The sequence below is a fragment of the Gorilla gorilla genome, chromosome 4 (genome assembly GCF_029281585.2).
Source record: "Gorilla gorilla gorilla isolate KB3781 chromosome 4, NHGRI_mGorGor1-v2.1_pri, whole genome shotgun sequence".
In the NCBI taxonomy this organism is placed as follows: domain Eukaryota; kingdom Metazoa; phylum Chordata; class Mammalia; order Primates; family Hominidae; genus Gorilla; species Gorilla gorilla.
Window position 1 is genome coordinate 27,509,178 of NC_073228.2, and position 22,963 is coordinate 27,532,140.

General features: G+C 42.1%; 2 protein-coding genes across 3 annotated transcripts; one reads left to right on the forward strand and one right to left on the reverse strand.

Annotated features, from left to right (window-relative positions):
- Window positions 1-849: 849 nt before the first annotated feature.
- POLG2 (DNA polymerase gamma 2, accessory subunit) lies at window positions 850-21,405 on the forward strand. 2 transcript variants are annotated; one of them, XM_004041211.5, is made up of 8 exons: window positions 850-2,735; window positions 6,124-6,250; window positions 6,373-6,478; window positions 8,179-8,352; window positions 13,295-13,435; window positions 16,165-16,245; window positions 18,789-18,889; window positions 21,202-21,405. In XM_004041211.5, the coding sequence occupies exons 1-8, from the start codon at window positions 2,174-2,176 to the stop codon at window positions 21,365-21,367; spliced, it is 1,458 nt and encodes a 485-aa protein (XP_004041259.2). In that variant the 5' UTR covers window positions 850-2,173; the 3' UTR covers window positions 21,368-21,405. The 2 variants fall into 2 exon arrangements, with proteins under 2 accessions (XP_004041259.2, XP_055242819.2); XM_055386844.2 differs by lacking the exons at window positions 18,789-18,889; window positions 21,202-21,405 and adding an exon at window positions 16,938-17,277.
- On the reverse strand, window positions 7,355-7,621 carry LOC101136485 (ATP synthase subunit f, mitochondrial-like). The gene has a single exon (XM_019026744.2). The coding sequence runs from the start codon at window positions 7,619-7,621 to the stop codon at window positions 7,355-7,357; it is 267 nt and encodes an 88-aa protein (XP_018882289.2).
- Window positions 21,406-22,963: the final 1,558 nt, after the last annotated feature.

A 22,963-nucleotide genomic window follows, 5' to 3' on the forward strand; every position in this document is an offset into this window, starting at 1 on the left:
GCCAGGAGCTAAGCTTGAGTCTCCTTTACTGAATTTGGTTCTTGGTGCAGGTTACTTGTAGATTCTAGTCTTCACAGGCTCCCTGGGGCTCTTAACTAGTCACACTGGGAGTTATGAATGTCTTTCCAATAATTCAGGGAATTCTAGAGATCCTCAAACTGTAAGGTCTATTCATACTCAACACAAGGAAAAAACCTCATTAAAATTAATGACTAATCAGGAGGCAACGTAACCAAAAGCACAGTGAATGAAAGTTTTCATGGTAGGTTCAACATGGGTTTATTGCTAGAAAGATCCAGGGGATAGCTTTAGGTTTAACTTCGGCTCACCAACGTAACTTTCTAATCATTTATTTCAGTAATAGCTAGAAGTGGGTCTGAATGTTTTCCCAGAGTCTGATAACATGTTTTTTTGCCAGAAGAGAGGTCTTCAGGAGACTTCATTTAAATTCTGATTATTAAACAGGCTTTAATTGATGTTAAGCCTTATGTCAAATGTAAAGTTAGAATTTGCTAGGGCTGGGATAGGGAGTGATATTTCTAGGATTTAGACATTGAAAACTAATTCAGCCTGTAGTAACCTGGATGGTTTTCAATGGCATGGTTAGTCGAATTCATGGTTTTAAACTTAGAAGCAGCTTTCGGGGGAGAGGGTAGGTTGGAGCATTTATTATATATTTTACTGTTTAATGTCTTAACCGTGGGCCTTTTAATTTGTAAACACTGAAATGATTGTGGGGCTGTGGAAAAAACATTTACCTTGGAAGTTTTAAAAGACAGTCCACTTTTTAGCATGTGTGTTGTGTCCAGCCTGTGGTCGTCTTAACTAATAAATGTGATTTTTCTCCCCATTCTCTCTTTTTATTTATTTGCGTATAGGCCTTTTACCTGGTGTGAGTTCCTGAATGTGGAAAACACCTGGCAGTAGTAGCACCCAGCTTTGCAGTTAATTACTATATTTGCTTTCCAGCAATACTGTTGGACTTTCTAGCTGGCCTTTTTTTAAACCCTTGTATACACTTGTAAAGAAGAACTATTTCCTGAACTTGGTACAGCACTTTACTAATGATAAAACTTTACCCCTGAATTACATTAACTCAATTGCTAAGCTGTTACCCGCTCTTAATCAGGTAGTAGTTTGGTAGTCTCACAGTGAAATGTAGATTGTTCCTTTTTCCCTGAACCTCTTTAAAGGTTTCCGTAACTGAGGCTGGTATAAGAAATCATGGACTTTGGAATCAAACTCTTCCTCAGTCTGGGTATACCACTTTTCCACTTTCTGGGCGGGTCTTAAGGTCTCGACCTATTTAAATAGAAACTGCAAAATCAGAAACCTGCGATGTAATCATGAGTCTCTTAATAATAACAGTCACAAGTCTCATTGTTTTGATGAACCCATAGAAGGGGCCCCTGGAAGAAATTGCACGTATGTGGTTTTCTCTGACACCAGGAGGGTTTAAGACGTGTCTGGGCCCCTTGGTTTATTTCTAGTGCATTCCCAGGTGAGGCAGATGCTGCTGGCTGGGGACTGCCCTTTGGAAGCCACTGCAATATTTAAAGTGACCATACCACTACCCTAGTCACAAAGCCTATCGCCCCCCCCTCCCCGGGAGCTTAAGCGTCAAGACAACGGCTCTGGGGTTAGGCCTAGGCTACCTGGCGGCAGCATTTGCCTAGTTAAGAAGGCCTGGGCTTACAAATCACCGTAAAGGACTAAAACTGTTTAAATGGAAACCAAATGCCAAATTTAGTCAAAGTGCTTGATTGAGGTTTATATAGAAGGTGATTTGGATAATACTTAAGTATTTTAATTTTTTGGACTGCAAAACAGTGGCAGAAGGAAGTGACTCAAGTGGCTACAGCATGGTTATAAATAGGTGGAAATAACCTTTACTGGTGCTTACGAGGAAAGAAAAAGATCAATCTGAGGGGAGGGGCGCGACAAGAACGGCAAGCCAGCAGAGAACCATCCGAGCCGGCGTCCGCCATGGTGGGCGGGGGATGGCTGCGGCCGGAACGCAGACATACGCTTCCGGGGTGGGGCCTGCCGCCCGCAAGCACGCTCACCTCCGTTGCGCCTGCGCCCTGGCCTCCCCGGATTCTGGTAACGGTAGTGGTGGCTTGTTGGGATCCGCTGAGTGATGGGAGAGTGTGCTCTTTAACTTCGGAGAGAGATGTGCTCTCGTGTAGCCGTCAGGGCCTGCCATAAGGTCTGCAGGTGTCTGTTGTCTGGGTTTGGGGGTCGAGTAGATGCGGGGCAGCCGGAGCTGTTGACGGAAAGGAGTAGCCCCAAAGGAGGGCACGTGAAGTCGCACACGGAGCTCGAGGGGAACGGCGAGCACCCAGAAGCCCCCGGGTCTGGAGAGGGAAGCGAGGCGCTGTTAGAGATCTGTCAGAGAAGGCATTTCCTAAGTGGAAGCAAGCAGCAGCTTAGCCGGGATTCTCTTCTGAGTGGGTGCCACCCCGGCTTCGGACCCTTGGGCGTAGAGTTGCGGAAGAACCTGGCCGCAGAATGGTGGACCTCGGTGGTGGTGTTCAGGGAGCAGGTATTCCCGGTGGACGCCCTCCACCACAAACCAGGCCCTTTGCTACCCGGGGACAGTGCCTTCAGGTTAGTTTCTGCAGAAACTCTACGCGAAATCTTGCAAGACAAAGAGCTGAGTAAGGAACAGCTAGTAGCATTTCTTGAGAACGTATTAAAAACTTCTGGGAAACTACGGGAGAACCTTCTTCACGGTATGCTTCACGATTTCATGCTTCAAAACAGGTGTCGGGTGGAAAGGCGAGGCAGTCTTGCTGGATCTTGGGGATTGCAACTGGCCCTGTATTCCCATGCAAGGAAGTTAGCTAGTTCTCATCTTTTTGAAGTAGTCGAGTATATTAACAGTGCTCTACCCTGGAGAAAACTGGTCCATGGAATCATTGCTGTTCCTTAAACAATCTGTCCGAAGGACCTGGGAACGCTCTCAATTTCACGGGGCAACTTCTGAACACAGTGCTGTCATTTAGTGCAATGTAGTCTAAGTGCATAAGGAACTACACAGACATTTTGAACTTTTCTTAGATTTATTCTAAGTATAAATGTTGAAATTATAATTCTGAAACTATTTCATGTATACATAGGATAAATCAAGGCCAGGCGCAGTGGCTCACGCCTGTAATCCCAGCATTTTGCAAGGCAGAGGCGGGTGGATCACCTGAGGTCAGGAGTTCGAGACTAGCCTGGCCAACATGGTGAAACCCTGTCTCTACTAAAAAGACAAAAATTAGCCGGCCGTGACGGCGAGCGCCTGTAATCCCAGCTACTTGGGAGGCTGAGGCAGGAGAATCGCTTGAATCCAGGAGGCAGAGGTTGCAGTGAGCCGAGATCACGCCACTGCACTCCAGCTTGGGTGACAAGAGCAAAACTCCGTCTCAAAAAAAAAAAAATTCAAATAGTTGGGTTAGTTGTTATTAGGAACCAAGATTTTCGTTGTAGAAGATAATATGTAAAAGAAGGTACGTATAAACTAATGTTAAATATGGATTGGTAAATTAAATGTGAATTGGTAAATTAAAATTGAATATGGGTCTCACTCTGTCACCCAGACTCGAGTGCAGTGGTGTGATCATGGCTCACTGCAGCCTCGACCTCTGGGGCTCAAGTGAACCTCCCACCTCAGCCTCCCAAGTAGCTGGACTACAGGCACATGCCACCACACCCAGCTAATTTTTGTGTTTTTTGTAGAGATGAGGTTTTGCCATGTTGTCCAGGCTGGTCTTGAACTCCTGAGCTTAAGCAATCTGCCCATCTTGGCCCCCCAAAGTGCTGGGATTACAGGTGTGAGCCACAGTGCCCAGCCTCATGATTTTTAAAAATATCTTTCCTAACTTTCTTCGTTTAAAGTTCCTAGAAGCAATGACCCTCAGTAGCAATGAGCACACCTAGTGCCCAGATCCTGGTTCCTTTTTTTTTTTTTTTGAGACAGAGTCTCGCTCTGCCGCCCAGGCTGGAGTGCAGTGGCACAATCTCGGCTCACTGCAAGCTCCATCTCCCGGGTTCACGCCATTCTCCTGCCTCAGCCTCCCGAGTAGCTGGGACTAGACTACAGGCGCCTGCCACCACGCCTGGCTAATTTTTTGTATTTTTAGTAGAGGCGGGGTTTCACCTTGTTAGCCAGGATGGTCTCGATCTCCTGACCTTGTGATCCGCCCGCCTCAGCCTCCCAAAGTGCTGGGATTACAGGCGTGAGCCACTGCGCCCGGCCTCCAGATCTTGGTTTCTAAGATGAACCAGTACTGGGAGAAATGGCTGATTCCGGGTCTGGGGTTAGGGAAAGTACAAGGTGAGTTTGAAACACTTTATGGTGCTAAAAAGCAAAGAATTGCTTGAAGACTAATGGGTCATATAAAAAGGTCACAGATGCTGGCTTGAAGAGGGTTATCACTGGCCACATCTAGGACAAATTGAACATTAAGATACATATTAATGGTAATGGATCATAACACATTGACTAAAATCTAAGAGTCAATAGTATTAATCAAAAACAAATAATTGAGCCTAGAGGTCGGGGGCAGGGGGAAGAGGTAGAGAAAGCTTATGTTTTTACAGAAGCTGTGGAATAAATGTAGAAGGAAAGATACATTAGAAAATTCACCATTTCATGATATTGCAAACCCCGATATCATTGATTCAAGCAACAGTCATCAATGGATTCTAAAATATTGGGTGAAATACTGTTGGGGAGCAGGATATTATTGGGGAGTGGATATTTACTACCTTAACCAAGTAATCAAATTTGGTGTCATCAGTAGTGGAATAATTTGATAACATGTTCCTCATGTTATGATGCAATAAGATACACACATCTACTATGTAGTATTTTGCTAAAAATGATTAGCCGAAATTAAATCATAAGGAAACAATCAGACAAATCCCAAATGTGAGACAATCTATGACTAACCTGGACTCACATCAAAAGTGTCATTAATAGCAAAATTAAGGGGGAAAGGAAGCAGGGGAAATGTTCTAGATTCAAAGGGATGAAAGAAACCTACTCAGAATGCAGTACATGAATCTTAACTGGAAAGAAAGAGAACAGTAAAAGATATTTGGGGTGAAAATTGGAACAACTAAAATATCACCATATGTTAGATTATATTGTGGTATTATGGTTAACTTTTTATGGTGTTATAATGGTATATAGGAAATATTTTTATTTTTAGAAGATGTATGCGGCAGTATTTGGGAGTGAACAAGAAAAAAATGTGGCAAAATGTTGATAATCGATGAATCTAGGTAAAGGGTATACAAGTGTTCATTGTATATGGATGTTTATTATTTTTTCAACTTTCTTATAGATTTGAAAATCTTTGTCGGGCGCGGTGGCTCACGCCTGTAATCCCAGCACTTTGGGAGGCCAAGGCAGGCAGATCATGAGGTCAGGAGATCAAGACCAACCTGGCTAACACGGTGAAACCCCGTCTCTACTAAAAATACAAAAAAAATTAGCCGGGCGTGGTGGCAGGCGCCTGTAGTCCCAGCTACTCGGGAGGCTGAGGCAGGAGAATGGCGTGAACCCGGGAGGCGGAGGTTGCAATGAGCCGAGACCCTGCCACTGCACTCCAGCCTGGGCGACAGAGCGAGACTCCATCTCAAAAAAAAAGAAAATCTTCAAACTAAAAAGTCGGGGTGAAACTACCTAGAATTAAGTGGTGATCAATAAGATCTGTCTTTTTTTGTTTTTTTTAAGACAGGGTTTCACTCTGTTGCCCAGGCTGGAGCACAGTAGCACCATCCCAGCTCACTGCAACCTCGGCCTCCCAGGCTAAAGTGACCCACCTCCCAGCTTTCCAAGTAGCTGGGACTACAAGGCACACACCACCATGCCTGGCTTATTTTTGTATATTTTTAGAGATGGGGTTTTGCTGTGTTGCCCAGTCTGGTCTCAGAATTCCTGAGCTCAAGCAATCTGCCCACCTCGACCTCCCAAAGTGCTGGGATTATAGGCGTGAGCCACCAAGCTCGGCCAACATCTGTCTTTATGCTGTGTTAACGTTATTACTACTATTAATGTGTCTATTGACAAAAATGATTTGGGTTTGTGGACTAGATGTATACAATGATTGATTTATCTTTTGACAGGTGCCTTGGAACACTATGTTAATTGCCTGGATCTGGTAAACAAGAGGCTACCTTATGGCCTTGCTCAGATTGGAGTGTGTTTTCATCCTGTTTTTGACACTAAGCAGATACCAAATGGTGTTAAAAGGTATAAAAAGTGGCAAATAACTTGGCCTTGTATTTAAATAGTCAAAAACCAGTCATTTCCACTTGGGATAAATTATATAATTTTCAGATAAGCTAACTTCGTGATATGTTTTATATCTAAAGAATTGGTGAGAAGACTGAAGCTTCGTTAGTATGGTTTACTCCTCCGAGAACTTCAAACCAGTGGCTTGATTTCTGGTTACGTCATCGACTCCAGTGGTGGAGAAAGGTACTGCAATAATTACCTTTAGTTTAATAGTTAATACATAAATTGTCTTAATGTGTCAGTGGTAATTCTTCTGACATACAGGAAATTATATTTGATGTATGTAGCTATTAATATATTATACAAATAAAAAACTCTTTGTAACAATTTTCATTGTTCTAGATTACAAAGTTACTTTGGTAAAAACATTTGTGGGGCTCAGATGTGTTTGTTAATTAGCCTTTCTGTGTAAGGTAAAATTCAAAGCCCTCACCTAGCGTTCCTGGCTGATGTAGAGTTTGACCCTTGACCATTGTCACAGCTTCAGCCTTTGCTACCTACCTCCATGAACTTTCCATATTAGTCAAAATGGCTCTGTAATTGATGATCAAGTTTTAGTACTCACTGAAAAAAAAAAGAGTTGAAGTAAGCATTTTTGTCTTGCCATGTGTTGTGTTACCATTTCCTGACTCAAACATCCCCAAATACCTATTTAAACTGTATGAAATAATCACGAGTCATCAAGAACTTCACAGAAGGGTAAGAATGAGGACTATGTGATACTTTCTTCTTTATCCCACTTTAGTCATGGTTAACTTCCCCTCTTTATTGGCCATAAAAGTCTGGATAACATCAACAGTTTTTTCTCTGTAGTTCTTTCCTACTGAAAAACAATATGTTAAGCAATATACTCAGTATTTTCACTTTTTATTTTATTTTATTTTTGTTGTCTGTTTTTGGTTTTTTTTTTTTTTTTTTTTTTCACAAGTACCAGTCATCTTTTATTTGGAGGTTAATTCCCATTAGGATATGAAAGGATTCAGCAACAATTGAGATTGTGTTGCTTATGGAGGGGCTGCAGCCAAGAAGGTTGTTGGGGGAGTGCAGAGCATGTCTTCTTCAGTGGTACTTGCATAGCCGCTCGTGCTTGAGCTCCTTGTAGGAAAGGCAGTAGATGAAGAGCATGTACCCTGCCAGCACCATGGTAAACCCCGAGATGCTCCCCTTCTTCACGTTGATGTACTTGTTGTAGTACCAGTAGTAACCTCTTTGAAATGCTCCATCAAGGCCACTAGGGCTGAAGTCCCACATCAAGATCCAGCTTGGCAGCTCCCCTAGTTTGACCTCCAGAAGTTTCTTGTCCTTCACTGGTACAACTGACTCCATCTTGGTTTTTTTAGAGACATAGTCTCACTCTTTTGCCCGGGCTGGACTGCCGTTGCACAATCACAGCTCACTGCAACTTCTTTTATTATTTGTAGAGATGAAGTCTTGCTCTGTTACCCAGGCTGGTCTCGAAGTCCTAAGCTCAAGCGATCCCCCTGCCTCAGCCTCCCAAAGAGCTGGCATAACAGGCGTGAGCCACTGTGCCTGGCCAGTATTTTCACTTTTTAAAAATTAAATTTCAGCAACCTGTGGTCCCAGCTAATCTGAATCCTGAGGCAGGAGGATTGCTTGAGTCCAGCAGTAGGAGGCAGCAGTGAGCTATGATTGTACCTGTGACTAGCCACTGCACTCTAACCTGGGCAACAGAATGAGACACATCTCAAAAAAAAAAAAATGTAAATTAGAATAAATTTTAAAATTTGTATTCGGGACTTGACTAGTTTCGCACATTTGCTGAATAAAAAGTATCAGACAATTTAAATTCTTACAGATAATTATGGGAGTTAAATTGGCATTTATTTAAATATGTTAAGACAAACTTAAATTTTCTTTTCCAGTTTGCCATGAGTCCATCTAACTTCAGCAGCAGTGACTGTCAGGATGAAGAAGGCCGGAAAGGAAACAAACTTTACTACAATTTTCCCTGGGGAAAGGAGCTAATAGAAACCCTGTGGAACCTAGGAGATCACGAACTTTTACACATGTATCCTGGCAATGTGTCTAAATTACATGTATGTTTTACCTGGAGCTCCTATGTATTTTTTACCCAGATTCTCTGTAATCATTTCCGAACCATTTGAGAATAAGGTGCAAACATGGTGTCTTAATACTTCATTGTGTATTTTTCAGATGCAGAGACACTCACCTACATAACTACAATCCAATCATCAAAATCAGGAAATTAACAGTAATCCACTATTGCCACAGAGCCCTACAAATTGAACTGATTATCTCAATAATGGCATTTATAGGTCCAAGATCTTATCTTTCATGTAGTTGTCATATGCCTTTACACTCCTTCAAATGAACAATTCCTCTTGTCTTGTGTGACCTTCACATTTTTGAAGAGTACAGTCTAGTTAATCTGTAGAATATGCCTTGGCTGGGATCTGACTGCTGTTTCCACGTGATTTATGTATTTTTGTCGGGAGTACTACAGAAGTGGTAGTACTGAGAAGCTCTCTTCTCAGTGTGTCATGTGAGGAGTGTTACTGGTGATGTTAACTTTTATCATTTAGTTAAGATGGTGTCTACTAGATTTCTCCAGTGTAAAGCTAATAAATAGTTTGTATTTATTAATTAACGGCCAGGCGCGGTGGCTCACGCCTGTAATCCCAGCACTTTGTGAGGCCGAAGTGGGAGGATCATGAGGTCAAGAGATTGAGACCATCCTGGCCAATGTGGTGAAACCCCGTCTCTACTAAAAATACAAAAATTAGCTGGATGTGGTGGCTTGCCCTTATAGTCTCAGCTACTTGGGAGGCTGAGGCAGGAGAATCGCTTGAACCCGGGAGGTGGAGGTTGCGATGAGCCAAGATCGTGCCACTGCACTGCAGCCTGGCGACAGAACGAGACTCTGTCTCAAAAAAAAAAAAAAAAAATTAACTAGTAATTAATAAGTGTTGTGGGCAGATACTTTAAGATGATGCAGATAATTTCTTTGTCACCAAATTTTGCCTTACTGGTTGCAGCATCCATTGATGATTCTTGCCCAGATCAGTTATTAATGTGAGGTTTGCCAAATGGTGATTTTTTTTTTCTTTATTTGAGACAGGATCTCACTCTATCACTCAGGCTGAAACACAGTGGTGTGGTGATAGCTCACTGCAACCTCAAACTCTTGAGCTCAAGCAATCCTGCCTCAGCCTCCCAAGTAGCTAGGACTACAAGCATGTATCACCATGCCCGACTAATGGTTTAATATTTGTAGAGACGGGGTCTAGCTTTGTTGCCCGGGCTGGTCTCGAACTCCTGGGATGAAACAATCCCCCTGCCTCAGCCTCCCAAAATGCTTGGATTATAAGAATGAGTCACCATGTTTGGCCATGTCACCAAATTTTGCCTTACTGGTTGCAGCATCCCTTGATGATTCTTGCTCAAATCAGTTACTACGATGAGGTTTGCCAATGGTGTTTTTTTCCCCTTCCCTTTTTTTTTTTTTTAAAAAAAAAAAAACAAATTCCGTCATTCCTTCTAGATTTACTGGTCAGCAATATACTGTAGAGCTTTTCCTTCTCCCCCATTTTTTTTTTAAATTGGTATTTCACAGATTACTTTCTCAGGGGGTTACAGTGTGTTACTGTCATTATTTATTTTGATGGTCAAATTGTCCTAGACTTGGCCAGTGTCCTTTTGACATATTTCCATCATTGTCTTGACGAGCACTTCCTTACCTTTTGTAGCAATATGTTGTTCCAGGATCATCAGTGAGCCAAGACTGTGCTACTGCACTCCAGCCTGTGCAACAGGATGAGACCATGTCTCAAAAAAAAAAAAAAAAGAAAAAGAAAAAATATATAGCAAAAACATAGGAGTTTATATATAATGAGTAGAAAGTAGATTAATTTTTATTTTTTTATTTTTTGAGACAGCATCTCACTCTGTTGCCCAGGCTGGAGTGCAGTGTCGCGATTCCCAGGTTCAAGCGGTTCTTCTGCCTCAGCCTCCTGAGTAGCTAGGACTATAGGTGTGCGCCACCACGCCCGGTTAATTTTTGTATTTTTAGTAGAGACAGGGTTTCACCATATTGACCAGGCTGGAATTTTTAAATATGAATAACTAATGAAAAACTAGAAGGCTTATTAACTGGTGAACATTTTCCTTTAACTCCACCACCATCACACTTCATTTTGGGGTACTCAGCTCTCAAATGAAACTTATTGGTTATTATCATAGTTAATGAACAGCTCAACCTTGTGACTAGGGATTTAAAGATGATTTTTGTATTGTGGCTATTAGTGTCTTATTTTGTTCTTTTTTTTTCTTTTGTATGGAGAATGGGGTCTCGCTATGTTGCCCAGTCTGGTCTTGAATTCCTGGGCTCAAGCTGTTCTCCTGCCTCTGCCTTTCTGAGTGCTAAGATTACAGGTGTGAACTACCATGCCCAGATTATTTTGTTCTTTTATTGGTATCATTTTCACTAATGAAGAGTTTTCCTATTGCAGAAATTTTTCTCTTCCATGACATTGTTCCTTTTCTGTTTCCAGAGTTCACAAAATTATTCATCATTAGTTGAACATGTTATAAAATATTAAGTAGAATTTCTGTCATTTAGTATGCTTTCTTGAAATGTTTCTGAGGCCATTTCTTTCTTTTTTTAAAATTATTTAATAGAGATGGGGTCTCGCTGTGTTGCTCAGGCTGGTCTTGAACTCCTGGGCTCAAGTGATCCTCCTGCCTCAGCCTCCCAAAGTGCTGGGATTATAGGCGTGAACCACTGCACCCAGCCTCTTAGGCCATTTTGTATCTGTTTTTAGTTGATTTTATGGTTAATGTCCAAATATATTTTTTAGAGAACAGTGAAGCAGACCAATAAAGGCTGAAGACAGCTAGGATAGAAAATAATTTATTCTGGATAGTGTGAGAAATCAGATATTGTTGGAAGAGTTGCCACCAGATATCCTGACATTGTTGGATATCCAATTTTCAAAAAATTAGAAAACAATAAACAATCTTTTTTGTTTGTTTTAAATAGGGATGGGATCTTGCCATGTTGCCCAGGCTAGTCTCAAACTCCTGGGCTCAAGTGATCCTCCTGCCCTGGCCTCCCAAAGTGCTAGGATTACAGGAGTGAGTCACTGTGCCCGGCCTAAAGCATTCTTCATAAAGATTCAGATTTAGATTTTGTTTGATTCAAAGCGCACCACAGAATCTTTCAGTACTTGAGTTTGTCTTTTTTTTTTTTTTTTTTTTTTTTTGAGATGGTGTCTCACTCTGTCACCCAGGCTGGAGTATAGTGGCACAATGTCTGCTCACTGCAGCTTCCACCTCCTGGGTTCAAGTGATTCTTATGCCTCAGCCTGCCGAGTAGCTGGGATTACAAGCATGCACCACCATGCCCAGCTAATTTTTGTCTTTTTAGTAGAGATGGGGTTTCACCATGTTGGCCAGGCTGGTCTCGAACTCCTGAACTCAAGTGATTCGTCCACCATGGCCTCCCAATGTGCTGGGATTACAGGCATGAGCCACTGCTCCCAGCCCAGTTTATCTTATTAACTATCAGTTCTATAACTGTGTGAAATACAACTGGTAGAATAGAGTCCCAGGTATCAGAAAGTTTACTGCCTTTGAGGGCAAATTCTTGTGAATCTTTAAAGTATCATATGCAATTCAAATAGGTTTAAAATGTCAGTACATACATGTATTAATGAAGACTGTGGTTGATCATGAATAATTAACAGAAGCTGAGGATTTAAATGTGTGGGGTTTTCTCTCTTTTTTTTTGTTTTGTTCTGTGACTCTAGCCAAAGGTGGTTATTTAAGTATTTTTTAAAATTACGTGAATATCCAGGTGAACAATGATTTACAAAAAAAGAAAGATGAAAGTGGAACTGTTTTTATCCAAAACTTAAAACATTTCTAGGATTGAAATTTTTAAGAAGTTTGAAATGATTCCTCTTCAGTTTAGAGAAGTAAGTCTGTTTATCAATACTTAATTCATATCATGTACTATGTGTAGTTTGTTTTCATAATTATGGCTTTAATGCAAAAAGTAAGTTTTTGAAAGATTTCTTTTTTATGAAAATAACTTTACGTTTCAGAAAATTATACTCCAAACCCCTTTCCCTAAAGCACACCATTTTTTTCCCTAAGGCCTCTTTTGAATAATCAGCAAACAATTTTTACTTAAAAGTGTTACCTTTCTAGGTAGGGCGCAGTGGCTCACGCCTGTAATCCCAGCACTTTGGGAGGCTGAGGTGGGCTGATCACCTGAGGTGAGGAGTTTGAGAACAACCTGGCCAATATGGTGAAACCCCGTCTCTACTAAAAATAGAAAAAAATTAGCCAGACATGGTGGTGTGTGCCTGTAGTCCTAGCTACTCAGGAGACTGAGGCAAGAGAATCACTTGAACCCGGGTGGCAGAGGTTGGCAATGAGGCGAGATCGTGCCATTGCACTCCAGCCTGGGTGACAGAGCGAGACTCTGTCTGTATTAAAAAAAAAAAAAAAAAAAAAAAAAAGTGTTACCTTTCTGAATACTAACTCTGAGCTCGGAAGCATTAAAGAAATAGTCTGTAGGGCTATTGAAAAAATTGATGCCTAAGTCCCTCTCCAGTTGAGTTCGTTCAGAATCTCTGGGATAGAGCCCAACCAAGCACCATAGTTTTAAAATTCACATTTGGGCCTCGCTGATGAAACACTGAGCACAGTGAGAGCAGAGAATGCATCTTTATCGTCTTCGTGGGCCCAGTGCCTACCACAGGCCTGGTACAGAGTGGGTGCTTTGTAAAATGAAACTTTACTTTTGTATTCTGATTGTGTAAGTCTAAAATATGTACTCGGGAGGCTGAGGCAGGAGAATCACTTGAACCTGGGAGGTAGAGGTTGCAGGGAGCTGAGATCATGCCACTGCACTCCAGCCTGGCCAGGTGACAGAGTGAGACTCCGTCTCAAAAACAAACAAACAAAAAAAGTTCTGTGAAATGATTATTTTTCTTCTGTTTTTCTGTGAAGGGCCGAGATGGACGAAAAAATGTGGTTCCTTGTGTTCTGTCTGTAAATGGGGACCTAGACCGAGGCATGCTGGCCTACCTCTATGATTCTTTCCAGCTGACAGAGAACTCCTTTACAAGAAAGAAAAATCTTCATAGAAAGGTGCTGTTGATATTTCAGAGATAGACTTGGGAAACTAAAAATATGGGTTTGTTTGTTTGTGTTCTTAATGTTAGTGTGCTCGGTTTCTAACATAAACTCTGAATAATAAATTTAGTGCATGTAGTCTAAGTATTTTTCAGTTTTTTTAGAATCTGGCCACAGGAATAAGAATCAGGTTCTCACAGAATAGAACAAGGCATCCCTAATAAGTAATCCCAAAGGCATTTCTGTTTAATTGTGAACAGACAGCTGTCTCTATGACTCCTAGCCCCTGAACCTTTCCACTGGGGGCTTCCATTTGTATCAGAAGCTGAAGCATTGGTACATAGGAGGAAGAAAGACCCGGATCAGGGAGACCTGTGCTATTGACCTCTCTGCCCCAGGTGTCTGGCTTCTGGTCTTGTGCCACATGGCTGGTTCCTGGATCAGAGGAGCTAGATGTGGGCCTGGAAAGGCTGATTTTAGTGCATGAACATGCACTTGGAGCATGTTTATGGGTCAAAGAAAATCGAGAGGAGAAGTTGAAGTTATAGGAGAGAAAAGAAATGATTAATGGGGCAAGATGAAGGAAACTGGAGGGGTCAGGATGGGATCAAGAGCCCGAGTAGAAGAATCTATCTTGAAAAGGAGATATTTGAAACAGCAGGGAAGAAGAAAAAGGATAGTGAGATATAAAAAGGCTACTGGGCTTTTTGGTCTTTGAAGGACATTTTACTGATGCCCTCTATTTTCTCAGGGAATTAGGAGGCACTATTAGTTTAAATGTGGAAGATTGGGGGTTTAAATGGCACGAGTGGGGAATAGTCATATACCCTTTGAACATAAAAGGAAGCTGCCCCAAATCAAAAGTTTTAACAAATAATGTTGAGTGTTCAGCTGGGATTGGGAACCATGAGTTTGTAGGAAACCACTCTTCTTAGTTAAGTGATTTATTATACAGTGTTCATTTAGCCTGCTATAGCCATAGAGAAGTCTGATTATAGAATTATTCTGGGGAATGGGGTTTATAAATGGTTTGTAGCTAACAAAAAAAGGAATCCTTTCTTTTTCTTACACTCCACTTCCAAACCATCAGCAAATCCTGTTTGACTCTAACTTCAAAACGTATCCTGAGTCTGACCACTTCCTAGCCTGTCTACTGCTACCACCCTGCTATAAGCCACTGCCACCCCTCCTCCCCTGATAGAGTGGCCCTGTTAAAAGGTGCATGTTGTGTTGCTACTTTGCTCAGAACACTCCAGGAAAGCTTCTCATCTCACTCAGGAAAAACCGAAGCCCTCTTTTTGATCTGCTGTTCTCCACCTCACTCAGTCTGCTCCAGCAGCACTGACCTTGCTATTTCTAGAACATGCTGGAGATGCTGCCAGCTCAGAGCCCTGTCATTTGTATTCCCCATTGCCTAGAGTGCTCTTTCTTCATCATCCATGTCTCGTCCCCCCACCTTCTTTTGAGTGTTTGCTCAAGTGTCACCATAGGGAGAGGACCTTTTCTGACCACCTTAAAGTTGCTGAAAACCTCCCCCAGCCTGCCTCTTGCCAGCATGTTCCATCTTCTTCCTTTTTTAGCACCTACCACCTTCACATATATTATTTACTTATTTTTATTGTCTGTTTCTCCCTGCCACGAGAGACGGAGATTTTTACCCCTAGCACCTGGAACTGTTCCTGGTATCAGAGGCATTAAAATGTTTGTTGGATGGATTAATGAATGAGAAGAGAAGGCTGGGCTGAATGGCTCACGCCTATAATCCCAGCACTTTGGGAAGCCAAGGTGGGTGGATCATTCAGGTCAGGAGTTCAAGACCAGTCTGTCTGGGCAACATGGCAAAACTTCATCTCTACAAAAAAATACTAAAACTAGCTGGGCGTGGTGGCATGCACCTGTAGTCCCTGCTACTTAGGAGGCTGAAGTGGGAGGATGGCTTGAGCCCAGAGGCGGAGGTTGCAGTGAGGCAGGGAGTGGAGCATTCTAGCCTGGGCAACAGAGCCAGACCCTTTAAAAAAAAAAAGCAAATTTCATTTAAAAATTTTTTTCATTCAAAAAAATATATATAAAAAGAGAAGAACAGTAGGTTTTGACAAGAGAGAGAAAGTTGAAATGGTAAGCCACGTGGCCCAGGCTGGTAGGGTCCAAAGTGATGCTGAAAGAAGCATTTTGACTGAGGGAGTTGTCAGAAAATGGGAGGGTCTCAAGTTAATTTGTTTTTTTTTTTTTTGAGACAGGATCTCACTCTGTCGCCCAGACTAGAGTGCAGTGGCACGATCTTGGCTCACTGCAGCCTTGACCTCCCGGGTCAAGCATTCTTCCCACCTCAGCCGCCTGAGTAGCTGGGACTACAGGTATGCGCCATACCTAGCTAATTTTTTTGTATTTTTTTGGTAGAGAGAAGTTTTCACCGTGTTGCCCAGGCTGGTCTCAAACTCCTGAGCTCAAGGAATCCACCTGCCTCAGCCTCCCAAAGTGCTGGAATTACAGGCATGTACCACCATGCCTGGCCAAATTAATTTCTTTCTGCCAAACATCTAAGTGGAGAAATCTGGGGGGCAGCTGAATATGTTACTACATGGTGTTTTTATGACCTCAGCTAACTTCTGTTTTCACACAGAAAATTATAACTGTTAAGAAACTGTTTGTTAATACTTGTGTTATATTTAAACTTGTGTTATATTTAAACAAACTATGCTTTTTCCCCTTTCCTGTCTTCTCCTTCCCCCATTTAATTGCCTTAGGTACTTAAACTTCACCCTTGTTTAGCCCCTATTAAGGTTGCTTTGGATGTAGGAAGAGGCCCCACATTGGAACTAAGACAGGTGAGTTAAATGAGTTTAAATGTCATTATTTTAATTACAGATTGAGTATTATCCAAAAACGCTTTGGACCAGGACCGTTTTGGATCTCGGATTTTTTTGGTATATTTGCATCTCTAATCCAAAAATCCAAAATCTTAAATGTTCTGATGAGCATTTCCTTTGAACTCAAGGTTTCAGGTTTTGGAGCATTTTGGATTTCGGATTTTCTGATTAGGGATGCTCAACCTAACCCTTACTCTAAGTAAACTTGATAGCTTGCCATTTAAAATTTTATTTTGATTCATTTGCTTTTTAAAATGTTTTAGGTCGGGCGTGGTGGCTCATGCCTGTAATCCCAGCACTTTGGGAGGCCAAAGCGGGTGGATCACGAGGTCAAGAGATCGAGACCATCCTGGCCAATATGGTGAAACCCCATCTACTAAAAATACAAAAATTAGCTGGGCGTGGTGGCACGCACCTGTAGTCCCAGATACTCAGGAGGCTAAGGCAGGAGAATCACTTGAACCTAGGAGGCAGAGGTTGCAGTGAGCTGAGATCGCACCACTGCACTCCAGCCTGGGCGACAGAGAGAGACTCCGTCTCAAAAAAAAAAAAAAAAAGTTTTTAATTTGCCTGGCCAATATGGCAAAACCTGGTCTCTACTGAAAATACAAAAATTAGCTGAGCATAATGGTGTGTGCCTGTAATTCCAGCTATTCAGGAGGCTAAGGCACAAGAATCACTTGAACCTGGGAGGTGGAGGTTGCAGTGAGCCGAGATCACACCACTGCACTCCAGCCCGGGTGACAGAGCAAGACCCTGCTTCAGAAAAAAAAAAAAAAAAAAAAAAAGCTTTAATTAAATAATGAACTGTGGGTAAGTACTGTGATTATATATAATTTTGAAGTGTGTTAAAGAAGCTGAATACAGTTCAGTGGGTTTGCTGTTCATGCCCATTCATAGTTTCACTTTTTAGTGAGTGAGTAGACATAGTAATTAAAATATTTGTACACATGTTAGTGAATTATTTCTTTCCCCTTTGAACTTTTTATTTATTTATTTATTTATTTATTTATTTTGAGACGGAGTCTTGCTCTGTCACCTGGGCTGGAGTGCAGTGGCACGATCTCGGCTCACTGCAACCTCTGCCTCCCAGGTTCAAGCAATTCTCCTGCCTCAGCCTCCCTAGTAGATGGGATTACAGGTACACACCACCACACCTGGCTAATTTTTTAGTATTTTTAGTAGAGACAGGGTTTCACCATGTTGGCCAGGCTGGTCTCCAACTCCTGACCTCAAGTGATCTGCCCACCTCGGCCTCCCAACGTGCTGGGATTACAGGCGTGAGCCACCCTGCATAGCCTTTCCCCTTTGAACTTAACACTTTTGGTAACTGACTATATTCAGATATTCTAGATCTATAATTTTATTTTGATTTTTCTAATTTGTTCTAATGATTAAATACTCTTAAGGAAGGCCATGGGGGATGGCTTTCATTTCGTTCCAGAGACTCCTTCAGCAGTCGTCATTTCTGTCTGGGTGATTGAGACCCAGCCCAGATCTGAATGCGGACACTGAAAAGATTTGAAGACTTTGAGAGTCCCCCAGCTTTCTGACCCTGGCTTTTGTGGAGAGGTCTGAGAAGATGGGAGATAGTGAGCTCAAAGAAGGAGAAGATAATGGCTTATGTCCCACATTTTCTCCCAGGGTATGGGAGCCTCCCTAATACCCTTATAAGCTAGGAAGCTCCTAGGATGCTGTAGCTCAGTCACCATTTAGTAATGTCTGGAGAGATTTGTGGTTGTCCTAAGAGTGGGAGGGTGCTGCAGGCCTCTCCTGGAGGCCAGGAATGCTGCTAAACACCCTGGGTCAGCAGTGCAAGGGTGAGGAACCCTGCTCTGGACTGTTGGTGCTAGACTGTTAAGGGGTTTTTAAATTTTGCTTTGTTTTGCTTCCCTATTGCTTGTAAAGAAAACAGTTAAGTTTACTGTGTCATTTATTCATCGTTACTTCTGTATTTCCAGTCAAGCTTTTGTCTCCAGCATTCCAGTGAAATGGGTTGATCAGTCTCTTCTTGAAACATTTTCCAGGGTTTGCTTCTGGAATACCACTCTCCTTTTTCTCATCCTTTTTCTTTCCTGGCTCTTCTGCCTCTTCCTGACTTGGTGGTATAACCTAGGGCTCAGGTCTCACCTCTCAGATGAGGGCTCTGAGTTCATACAGCCCTTTGGATCTCCTGGTTTTTTTCTGACAGAATCTGTTTTGGTTTTGTTTGTGTTTTGAATGATACTAAGGGTAATAAAAATTCTTATTTGATATACAAATTTCTCAGAAGATTGGCATTTAGTATTTAGCTTTGCTATGCTTAATTACTTCATTTTCAGAAGAAGTATACGATTTATAAAGTATATGATATGGAAGTTATAAACATTAACATCACATAATTAAAGAAACATACCCATTTTAGAGATTGAAGAGGGTGATTTGTGGCTTCACAAAAATAGAATAATCACTCTAGCTACCATTATTTCTTTCATATTTGAAGTTTTTCTATTTCTTTCTAGGTTTGTCAAGGGCTATTTAATGAGTTACTAGAAAATGGGATTTCTGTGTGGCCTGGTTATTTGGAAACTATGCAGTCCTCATTGGAACAACTTTATTCAAAGTAAGAATTGTATTTTCATTAAAGAGTGTATTTATTCAAGAGTTTTTGATTATGTTTATGAATTACAGAAACAAATATCTTCTAAATTTATATATAAAATATAATTTTAAATTATTCCTCAGTTTCCCTTTTACAGAACTATGTGTACTTAGTTAATTGCCTCAGCAGGGAACAGTATTCAGCAAGTATGTTTGAGCACATGCTGTATGTAGTTCCAAGACTTAATGTCATGAAGTATGTATACCTCAGCTTATCCACTTATGGATGAAAGTATGTATGTAGAGAGCATGTGTTGAATCAAGACTGAAGGAATATGAGTGGAATGCCTTTCTTTGCTGGCATTGTGGTCCATTCTGAGACTGAGTGGAAGGGAATTCTATTCTGGAGGGATAGTCTGTTCTAGTCTTCTAAGGGATTGGCACCTCTGTTCACCCAATTGCTCAAGACAGAGAAACTGGCTATCATCCTTAACTCCTCCCTCTTCCTCATTCTCTACATTCAGTCTATCATCAAATGCTGTCAGCTTGCTTCTTAAATGTATCTCATCCATCTCTGTCTTCGCTGCCACTACCCAAGTTAGAGTCACCAATATCTCTTACCTGGATTATTGAAATCATCTCCTAATTGAGCTCTCTGTGTCTAGTCTCACCCCATGCTATTTCATTAATTGTTGTTTTTAAATAATCCATTCTTGTTATTTTTTTTTAAGGTTTTTGTGTTGAATATGTATCTTTTGGGTGAAAAGTTGTGAACCATTGTGTTTTGATCTTCAGTTCTCTGAACATTTGTTAAAATACACCTTCCAGGCTGGGCGCAGTGGCTCACACCTGTAATCCCAGCACTTTGGGAGGTCGAGGCGGGCAGATCACCTGAGGTCAGGAGTTCAAGACCAGCCTGGCCAACATAGCAAAACCCTGTCTCTACTAAAAATACAAAAAATTACCTGGCCATGGTGGCTTGTGCCTGTAGTCCTAGCTACTTGGGAGGCTGAGGCAGGAGAATCGCTTGAACCCAGGAGGCGGAGGTTGCAGTGAGCTGAGATCAAGCCACTGCACTCCATCCTGGGTGACAGAGCGAGACTCCTCCTCAAAAAAAAAAAAAAAAACACCTTTCAGATGATGTCCAAAGAAAAGTAGTTTTCTATAATTAGAGCATCTAATGGTTTTATTATGTGTAAAATGAAGGGGCAGCACTTGAACTTTCTTGTCCTCTCAGGTTCTAAATTCTTATCCTTTGAGCCATGTGGACATTATCAAGTTGCAGTTGTTCTTTATATGGTAAAGGTTTTATTGTCCCAGGATATTTTTATGAAATTATTATTAAACACGTACTATGTTTTATTCACTTTGATATAGTGGTGAACAACACAGAAAAATGTACTATTCTTTTTTTTTTTTTTTTTTTTAAGACAGAGTCTCGCACTGTTGCCCGGGCTGGTGCAATGGCGTGATCTCGGCTTACTGCAACCTCTGCCTCTCGTGTTCAAGCGATTCTCCTGCCTCAGCCTCCCGAGTAGCTGGGATTACAGGTGCCTGCCACCACGCCCAGCTAATTTTTTGTAGTTTTGGTAGAGATGGGGTTTCACTATGTTGGCCAGGCTGGTCTCGAACTCCTGACCTCGTGATCCGCCCACCTCAGCCTCCCAAAGTGCTGGGATTACAGGCATGAGTCACCACGCCCAGCCATACTATTCTTGTTAAGCTTATATTCTAGTAGGACAAAATAGACAATAAATAAACAGAGAAATAAAAAGTTTCTGATGGAGTCCTACAAAGGAAATAAACAGTAATGAGATAGTGTGACTTGGTAAGCATACAGAAGGTCAGCCATGCATCTATCTGTTTGGTTATTGCTGAACTAGAAGCTATAAGCTAGCATACTCAATAAAGGAAACATGATTTTGGTATAATTTGTTATACCAAATTGCATCTTTATTATAATATTGTTTATTGTAAAAGACTTCAGTCTAAAATAATTGTTCTTGGATTGCATCCAAGAACCAAAAGGCTGAGGTTATTATGAGGTTCATCTGTGATATCACCCCAAATGATGTGTAGAGGTACCAGTGTTTATTCTCAGATTTTATTTTCTTTTATGACTTTTCAGCTCTAGCAATAAGTTAGAAACTGTCTGAAAATATTACTTTAAATACGATTCAGAAACTTTAAAAATGTTGGGTTTTTTTGGTCCACCCTTAAGCCCTGAGTCTGTGACTCTTGAGAGTGCATGAACACTGAATTACAGCTGGCAACGTGGAGGAATTTATTATTTACATTTGTGCTCATGTGTCTGTTTAACTACTTTTTTCTTAGGTATGATGAAATGAGTATTCTCTTCACAGTTTTGGTTACTGAAACTACTTTGGAGAATGGATTAATACATCTGAGAAGCAGAGACACCACAATGAAGGAAATGATGCATATATCCAAATTAAAAGACTTTTTGATTAAGTATATATCATCAGCTAAGAATGTATAGATTTTTATATTTGTATAATAAATATTCTTCTCTCCTAATTTGGTTGTCTTATGTTCACTTAGATTTATTTCTAGCCCCTTTGCACTTATAAAGTGGACATTTGTGGTGCTTGCTTTCATTCAGTGTTTATATTTTTGATGTCTTTCATTGAATCAGGAATATGTTCAGCTACAAGAAACAAAAATCTACTATACTGGATTAAGCAAATTGGGGTTTGTTTTTCTCACATACAAGAACTCTAGCGGGTAGACTGTCCAAAGCTAGTATTACTGTTTCTATAGTTAGGGACCCAGGCACTTCCCTTCTGTTCTGCCATGTTTAGTACGCTGGTGTTTATAATTGTTGCTTCGAGATCTTAGGTGGCTGCTGTATTTCCAGCCTAATTATCATTCTAGTTAGGAGAAAAGTTAAAGAGACAAGAGCTAGTCAGCCAACGCTCTTCCCTTTTTTTTTTTTTAAAGCATTTTATTTTATTTTATTTTATTTTAAATTTATTTTATTTTATTTTTTTTTTTTTTATTGATCATTCTTGGGTGTTTCTCGCAGAGGGGGATTTGGCAGGGTCATAGGACAGTAGTGGAGGGAAGGTCAGCAGACAAACAAGTGAACAAAGGTCTCTGGTTTTCCTAGGCAGAGTGTTTGTGTCCCTGGGTACTTGAGATTAGGGAGTGGTGATGACTCTTAACGAGCATGCTGCCTTCAAGCATCTGTTTAACAAAGCACATCTTGCACCGCCCTTAATCCATTCAACCCTGAGTGGACACAGCACATGTTTCAGAGAGCACAGGGTTGGGGGTAAGGTCACCGATCAACAGGATCCCAAGGCAGAAGAATTTTTCTTAGTACAGAACAAAATGAAAAGTCTCCCATATCTACTTCTTTCTACACAGACACAGCAACCTTCCGATTTCTCAATCTTTTCCCCACCTTGCCCCCTTTTCTATTCCACAAAACCGCCATTGTCATCATGGCCCGTTATCAATGAGCTGTTGGGTACACCTCCTAGATGGGGTGGTGGCCGGGCAGAGGGGCTCCTCACTTCCCAGTGGGGGCGGCCGGGCAGAGGCGCCCCTCACCTCCCGGACGGGGCGGCTGGCCTGGCGGGGGCTGACCCCCACCTCCCTCCCAGACGGGGTGGCTGCCGGGCGGAGACGCTCCTCACTTCCCAGATGGGGTGGCAGCCGGGCGGAGGGGCTCCTCACTTCTCAGACGGGGCGAATGCCGGGCGGAGGGGCTCCTCACTTCTCAGACGGGGCGAATGCCGGGCGGAGGGGCCCCTCACTTCTCAGACGGGGCGGCCGGGCAGAGACGCTCTTCACCTCCCAGATAGGGTCGCGGCCGGGCAGAGGCGCTCCCCACATCTCAGACGATGGGCGGCCGGGCAGAGACGCTCCTCACTTCCTAGATGGGATGGCAGCCGGGAAGAGGCGCTCCTCACTTCCCAGGTGGGATGGCGGCCGGGCAGAGACGCTCCTCACTTTCCAGACTGGGCAGCCAGGCAGAGACGCTCCTCACTTCCCAGACGGGGTGGCAGCCGGGCAGAGGCTGCAATCTCCGCACTTTGGGGGGCCAAGGCAGGCGGCTGGGAGGTGGAGG